This window comes from Branchiostoma floridae, chromosome 16, assembly GCF_000003815.2.
Source record: "Branchiostoma floridae strain S238N-H82 chromosome 16, Bfl_VNyyK, whole genome shotgun sequence".
Classification (NCBI taxonomy): domain Eukaryota; kingdom Metazoa; phylum Chordata; class Leptocardii; order Amphioxiformes; family Branchiostomatidae; genus Branchiostoma; species Branchiostoma floridae.
The window spans coordinates 1433752-1441694 of NC_049994.1; the positions used below are offsets into that span (position 1 = coordinate 1433752).

Here is a 7943-nt window from a genome sequence, read left to right on the forward strand (position 1 = left end):
ATTTGCTTATCATAGCCTAAATTCTGCGCTCTATGGCAAACTGACCTTGTTGAACTGCGACCAGGAGATCTTCGACTGTCCAAAATCTTCCGACTCAGGAGGGTCTACGAGGAAACCAGGCAGAGTTTTATTAGCAACAAATATTCCCATGCTCTCAACATTTCAGAAAATGAATTGACTTCTCTAGACATAGCCTTCAGTTGGTGTATTTACATGTATGCTTGTGTCTAGGCATTATCATGTAAGATAATGTACAGCAAATGTATCTTAAATTTGCGGTGGTTTACACATGAATGTTTGCGGTTTTCAAGGTGTCTTTATCCCCTTGTCTAAGTGCTACATGTACTACGTATTGTACAGTCTATGGTTACCGTATTACATGCATGTGTTAGAGGTGACCGAGTTGCTAGTCGATGTAGGTGTTTTCTGACTGACTGTTAAAGGCATCTGTGTTTCCATTACTGGAACTTTCTTACAAAAAAATGTCTTTTTCTTGCCAATGAAACAAAAACTCACTGTTGATGTTAAAGGCTTTGGCTGCCAGGTATTTCATGTTGCTGTCAGACAGTGGTCTCCCGTTGACATACGTCCATTTACAGTTCAGGGCGCTGGCCAGCTGGGACCACGTCACTTCAGCCGGCACGCAGAACGGGTTACGGTTCTGTATGCAACAATTTAGACATTATAGTTAACAGGAATGTAAATGTAGCGAAGCCTTCCTCACCCATTCTCCTTCACTCACACTCCCTCACTTACTGATGTCTCACTCACTCACTTCATGCTCACTCACTCATCTTCATGCTCACTCACTCACTCACTCACTCACTCACTCACTCACTCACTCACTCACTCACCAACCTTCCTTTTACTCACTCCCTCACTTACTCACCAACCCTTCTGATTACTCACTCACTCACTAATCTCTCACTCACCGATCTTCCTGCACTCACCAACCCTTGTTACTTACACTTACACTCACTCTCACCAACCTTCCTACTCACTCACTCACTTACTCACCCTCCCGCTCAATCACCTTCCTTCTCACTCACTCACTCATCTCTCACCCACATTCCTGCTCACTCACTCATCCACATTCCTGCTCACACACTCACCAACATTCCTCCTCACTCAAACAACCCACTCAACCTCCTACTCTCTCACTCACACACTCAGCCTTCCGCTAACTCACCTTCCTGCTCACTCATTAACAACTTATGTACACTAAGAGTTGAAAATGCAATTATTGCATACACTTACAGGCTCTGCAAAGGCATTATCCCACAGGATGGTGGCCCAGGCATTAGAGTCCTGGTTCCCATGTACAATCACCACTATTGGTAAGGACATAGTCTGGAAAAAAACAAAGAAATGAAATAATCTAACCTACCACTTGTTATCTGTATACTGTACACTGCTTTCACACTAGCTTTGTAGTCAAGAAAGCATGTATCAATTATGCAAATTTAGCTGACATTCATTATGGCTTTAAAGTATCAATCAATGATCTGCACACGTGCACCTACATGTATGTAATACCAAAAATGAATTACGAGACTTGAGCTGTAATTACTCAACCTAAATGTTTTCCACAGTCCTGCATTTTACATTGTCTGACATGTGAGGTCCCTACGGCTCAACTGGTAGCAGCCTTACAAGTTACATCTCCTGGATACAACTATAATCTAGTTGGTGACTAGGAGACCAGGTTCAAACCCCAACAGCACTTTTGACATGAAAAGAAAAATAACTTTTATTTGCCATACCCTGACTTGGAAGACCAGCTCATTTCCACCAACACTGAACTGGGACTGGAACAAGATGGTGAACTTTTCCTCACACACCGTTTCCTGGCCTTTCTTCTCTGGTCGCTTGATTCTCTTCAGTTGCTGCAAAGAACATGAACGATGATTTATTAAATGAATGAATGAATTAATGATGATTTATTTAAGTGTCGTGCCTTTACAGACGCCCAGCCCGCGTGGGCTTATAAGACACGTCAACAGAAAGTATAAATGAACAGACTGGAATACATGTACAAAGTAATTAGTGAACATAGGAAACACGAGCAGTACTCTCATGTCCCTAATAAACGTACCGGGACGTTTATTTTTTTCAGCCTCACAATCCACCCGGTACGTTCTTATTTTGGACGGTACGTTTATTTTTTTTCTGAAAATTGGGGCTTTGCTTAGCCAGGACCCTCAAAGAATTGAATTTTTGGGGTTTTCTGCCCACATTTCCGCGGTATTTTTGCTCAAAATTCCCTATTTTTCGGGCGAAACGGCGCGGATTTCCATGAGCGTGTACGCGTACGCGGTACTCTTTCGGTGATTTCGGTCGATCTCGCTATGACGCTACGAAGTATTATGTTGTTCTTGGGGGAAAATAAAACACCACACTGACGTTTTGAAATACAATTTTTACATAAATAACTTTTAGTTTTAATTTAGTAGTAGTTTACAGTCTCTGTTTACATCGTAAACCAGCACTTTGCACGAGGAATTTCCCGCCGGTCTTGTGGTTCCATGCGCTTTCGGCAGCGAGGCGGAAGAGTGATTCGTTCACATAATAAATACTGGACGTAAAAATAACAACTATAACTTCGTTTCCCTTGTGATATGAGTTTTGACGCCGCAAATTCTCCCAAACGACAGGAATTCGTCGGTAAAAACAGCAAGTTCATAATCATTTCTAAGCATCAAACCGCCACAACTTTCCTTTGTAGATGCATTGTGCCATTATGCCGAGATGGTCACGTCGAAATAAAACTTTCTTAACGTAGGCTTATTTCTTTGACAAAAATCAACCTTAGTCTACTTTTCACATATTACTTTTAGTTAATAGATTTTAATCGTTTTATACCGTAATCACTGTATTTTATGCTATACATCAGAAATCTTGTTGCGATATTTTACCTTGGTAAAAGTGGAGTCGTCCACTGACCCCTAGTGACCTTGTTTACAGCTGCAGCGACGCCATGTTGGAGAAAAACCGAAAGACGGAGATTTCCATTTTTGGCCCGCGGAATACGAAAATTGGGACAGCTTACAAGCATTTCAAGAACCTAAAACATCAGATACATGAACGGACGGTCTATTTGTAAAATCTGCCCATATAGCCTTCCAGTCTGCACAGAAATGACGATGTAGAGAAGGGTAGAAGTGCAAAGAGTCTGAGATGAGAGAAAAACGCCACGTGAATTCAACAACACTTCGCATAAAATCACATAATTTTGTATAATGTTTTCTTTATTCAATGTCTCCTTCATAAAGAGTCCAAGTTGAACCGGCATCTTGCTAATGTAGTACAGAAAAAAAAAAAAAGTGATCCCCTCGTGGATAATTTACTATTTAGCGCAGCGTAACGCGGCCGGCCACGCGTCCGTGACGGCAGTGTTCGCATAGCGGCCGGACTGAAAATCGTCTGGCCGCGACCGCATTCGACAGGTGACCGCTATAGACTAATTTCTTAATGCTTAGGTCAACAGGAAAAATCCAAGGGACCGACGAAAACTGACCGCATGGCCAGTTACGTGGCCCCTATACTCAGGTGACCCTAAGGCAGGTTTCACTGCGAATTTCAACTTACCTTTTATTAAAAAATTGAGAAAACATCATGATTCGAACAAGATATCTATAGTTCTTCAGCTCATCATTTATAGAACTAACTGATGTGGTTCTTAGGCATAAATGAATAAAAAGACCTACCTGCTTATCATCTCCTTTTCTTTGGACAGAAGTAGCATGTTCACAGTTAATACATGTCAATTTGGTAATTTTCCGGGGGGTATGTTTATTCCGGGGGGTACGTTTATTAGATATTGACGATTTGTCCGGGGGGTATGTTTATTCCGGAAGGTATGTTTATTAGGGACATGAGAGTAGCTGCTAAACAAACTTAGGTAACAGAAGATATGTCATGACATAATCACAGACATAAATCAAAATTAACAAACCAAGACTTCGTAGAACTAAACAGAGTAAAACATATACAGAATATGAGGTAAACATAAGAACAGATGTATATGTGAATCATGTGACTGTATAACAAGAAGTGTGGCACAGGCACATTTGATAGACAATGTATGTGTGCAGTTTCTTTTGTGGTAAGAGAGGAAAATATGATATTGCAATATGTAAAAAGATTTACTGCAAGAAAGTATACACAGATACATTATCTCTCTCTGACACTTCTGTCTCATGTTGTAATTCTGACAGTTCCTTCAAGGTCCATTTTGCAAAGCAATAAAAGTATAAAAATTCCCTACCAATTTACCTCTAGATAGAAAGTGATTACTGCAAAGAAGGTGACCCTCAACAAATTTCCATACCTTGAATACTGTCATGCCAGTTAACTCTTTTGGCAATTATTTCAATTTGTATCTGCCTATAGTTGTACTATTTTTCCAGCAACACATGGAGCTGTCATTATCTTAATTAAAAATGGAGGCATTGTTTTGGTGTGTCTTTGTGTACATGTGTTTGTGTTTCTCGATATTTGTGGCCAGCAAAACCTTCGAACCCTGGGTGGATTGTAATGATATTTGGTTTATGGATAGCGGTTGGGGAGGTGAAAGTTAAGGTAATTTTTGGATAACGGTGGTGTACATGTATGACCTTGGTACTACAGCAGAATTTCTGTCCTGGACAAGCTATGGTCTTGATATTTTGGTGGCAGATAGTTTTTGCTGTATGTTTGGGACTCTTGGCGGGTTGCTCTGGAACTGCAGGGGGATTCTATTTTAAAAACCATGTTGAAAGATACTGGTAATACATAATTACCATGTTCCTAAATGTGACTCCCAGGATCCTGGTTGCCTGATGATACTCCATCACTCCTGTGTTGTTCAAGATTTCTCCACTGTTGTCATTGCTATGGAGGAAAGTGTGCCACAAAAACAGTTTAACTTCTTATTAACAGTCAAGTTGAGGATAAGTAATTCCTTGTAATACGTGGTCTATTCAAATTTTGCATCCATACAAATTCACGATTTAATTTTTCATTTGCAATTTATCATGGATAACCTCTTCTGGAAACACTAATCAACTTACTCCTTGATCCTCTCATTTCTCAGCAGTGCTCTTGCTTGGTTTTCACTGCAGAAAACAAGGATCATTGTCAGTAGTTATAAACTTGAATGTACATATTGTATTGTCTATTGCCATAATCATAAAGAAAAGAGTGCATGTAAATGATATAAGCTCCTTGCTTAGAGGTGTTGGCTATGAAGCTTCTGAGGCCCTGACAAGTGGATGGGCTGATAGTAGTCAGGCCAAGTGAAGTAGTGTTTTTCGCCTGTCTGTGTTTGTGTCTATCTGTAACATTGTGTTTCTACAATTCCCAACTGTAGCATCAGCACACATTTTCAGCTCTTTTTGTCACTTAATTGCAAACCAATGTACAATGATTAAGATTCAACAGAGACTTGCAGTTATCTGTTGTTGTTTAGTTTGAACCCATTCCAGGGCTCTGGCCAGCTCAAAATGTTTTTTCTGGTTTCTGGTTCTTAATGAGATTATCGTATGCAAAAGGGTGCCGACACACATCGTCAACAATAACAATAGCAAAACAAACAATGTGTGGCTTTTACGGCCGTGGCCGGCGTCCCCAAGCCGCCTGTAGCTTCCACCAAGGATTTTTGTCCATCAAGGTTGACGGATTGGTTTTAAAATTTTTCCGTCACACGCAGCAAATTTCTGTCAATTGACAGAAAAACGGACGCTGGCTAGAGCCCTGACCCATTCGCTTCAATTTGCAAATTGCGATGAAAAAGATTTTCTGATTTGCCATTGCAGGCAACAAATTGGCTGGCATTGATCTGCGACAAATTGGAGCCAGTTGGTGCCTGTTTGTAAACAGCTGGGGAAAGTCTTTTGTACACAGTCCCAAACTGGTGAGATACCCACTTAAAGGTGGGGTCACACATTCGTATGTTTTCAAGTCCGTGTGAGGTGCGTATGACGCTCTTAGTCTCTACCAGGCTCCACAAGTTGCCGGAAAAATAGTACAAATTGGACAAATATACTCATAACATGCCAGATGAGTTAGCTGACCGAGAAGTATGGTTAGCGACCCAGCTAACTCGTCTGACATGTTACCTGTTTATGTTTGTTATTGTAAAATTTCTATTATTTTTCCAGCGACTTGTGGGGCCTGGTGGAGGTAAATACTCTCATGCACGCCTCATACGGACTTAAATATATACGCACGTGTGACCCCACCTTTACTCCTCTCATACCTGATGATAGTGGCCTTCACGTTAGGTGGGTTCATGTGTACATTCAGCTTCCCTCCAACCAGCAGTCTGCAGGGAAACAACAGAAGGAAATGTGATCATTAGAATACATAACAAATCTTCTTTCAAAACCAACTACATTTGCAATAATCAGTTGTCAGTATAAATCTGTAATGTCATACATGTAACAGACTGTACTGATTATAAGCTGTAAAGCCAAAACACTTTATTTCCTTTCTTGTTAGACATTTCAAAGTGAGATTTATGCAAGAGGTTAAGATAAAAACAGACAGCTAGCCGACTGGCAGGAAAAATTGAATCAAGCTACATGTATATTCATTCCCTGACACTGTGTGTACCAACGTAAAGGCTTTAAACTAATTTTCATATCTAATATTTCACCTTCAAATCCAAGTACAACCAAACTGAGCTGGTGTGGACTAACGTCCTGTTCACATTTGGCTAAATCTAAGCAAATCAATTCCACTTTGCTATCATCGCAAAGTCACGATAACGGAGGGAAGGAAAGAAACCCCTTGCGGATGGATCAATTAAAATCAATCCCAAATTGGACTGTCCACATTCAGCAAAATCTTGTCGGCTTAATTCCAACTGGCCCTTAGATCAAATTGATTTGCGTAGTTTTTGCCGAGTGTGAACAAAGCTAGGAAGTGAGAGGTTTGATACACACCTGACTGAAGCCTGGAACCTAGTCTGGGTCTTCAGGACTTGTGGAGGCTGTTTTTCAATGATGAAGGTACTGCAAAGTTAACATAACACTCAGTTACTGTCACAGTCAGAACAGATACTGACAAGCATGTTCTAACATACTGTACTGACTAAGCTATATAGCTTAACATGGTATCAAAACATTTTCTGTCCTTTTTCTTCACTTACTTCAGCTACTCAAAATGTGATCATCAAAGAATGGAAGACATCAAAATGTGTGTAAATCTAACATCCATCCATAACATTGACCCTGGCATTCAACCACTGGTTCTATGCATAATGAAGTCCATGTCATACCATACTTGCTTAGGTTAGTGTGATTTTTCCATGTATGTGATTTTTCTATGGGTAAATTTGGGCAGATATTGGTCCACTAGTCTGATTCAGGCTCCCAGCGACTAACCTTGCATGAGAAGAAACAATAGATTCCAGCTAGTTTCATTTCCTGTCACCCTTTAGGGACCTTTCTATTACCTTAAACCCCGGAATTCCTGTAAGTATCCCTCATGTGCCTAGCATTCAAATACCAATACAGGGTTCTAGCCAGTGTCTATCCTTCTGTCTTTTGATGGAATTTTCCTGCTAGGGACGTACAAATTTGGCCAGCCATTCCGTCCTCTGTGACAGGCATAAATTTTCATGTAAAGATCATATTAATTGTACCAACCTGAGTTTACAAGCAAAATAAAAGAAAATTTCAATAGTGTTTCAGAGGGTGTAGATGGAGCATGCCCCCTAGTCCCCATTGGATCTTAGGGCCTTTTGACAGTATTTCCATTCAAAATCCAGGGGACGGAACAAAATTCAGGCTGGCTAGAATACTGTACCGATACCAAAACCAGACAGGTGACAAAAACATTGACAGGTGACTCAGGGCTCTAGCCAGCTCGAAATTTTTTTCCTGTCAGCCAATTCCCATCGTCGCGAAAACACTATTCCAGGAGTAAGAGAGACTGAACTGAGACCTTGAAAAACGAGA

At 40.6% G+C, this 7943-nt stretch overlaps 1 protein-coding gene across 4 annotated transcripts in view; it reads right to left on the reverse strand.

The window, feature by feature from the left end:
• LOC118403966 (signal transducer and activator of transcription 5B-like) overlaps positions 1-7943 on the reverse strand; it is a 37200-nt gene that overhangs the window by 8805 nt on the left and 20452 nt on the right. For 2 of the 4 annotated variants that reach the window (XM_035802866.1, XM_035802869.1), the window contains exons 10-16: positions 6239-6304; positions 5052-5096; positions 4782-4872; positions 1764-1886; positions 1258-1350; positions 517-661; positions 46-104 (exon numbers count right to left, since the gene is read on the reverse strand). In XM_035802866.1, the coding sequence (XP_035658759.1) occupies positions 46-104; positions 517-661; positions 1258-1350; positions 1764-1886; positions 4782-4872; positions 5052-5096; positions 6239-6304 (622 nt within the window). Of the gene's footprint in view, positions 1-45; positions 105-516; positions 662-1257; positions 1351-1763; positions 1887-4781; positions 4873-5051; positions 5097-6238; positions 6305-6926; positions 6996-7943 lie in introns of all 4 variants that reach the window. The other 2 variants (XM_035802867.1, XM_035802868.1) reach the window with 2 other exon arrangements.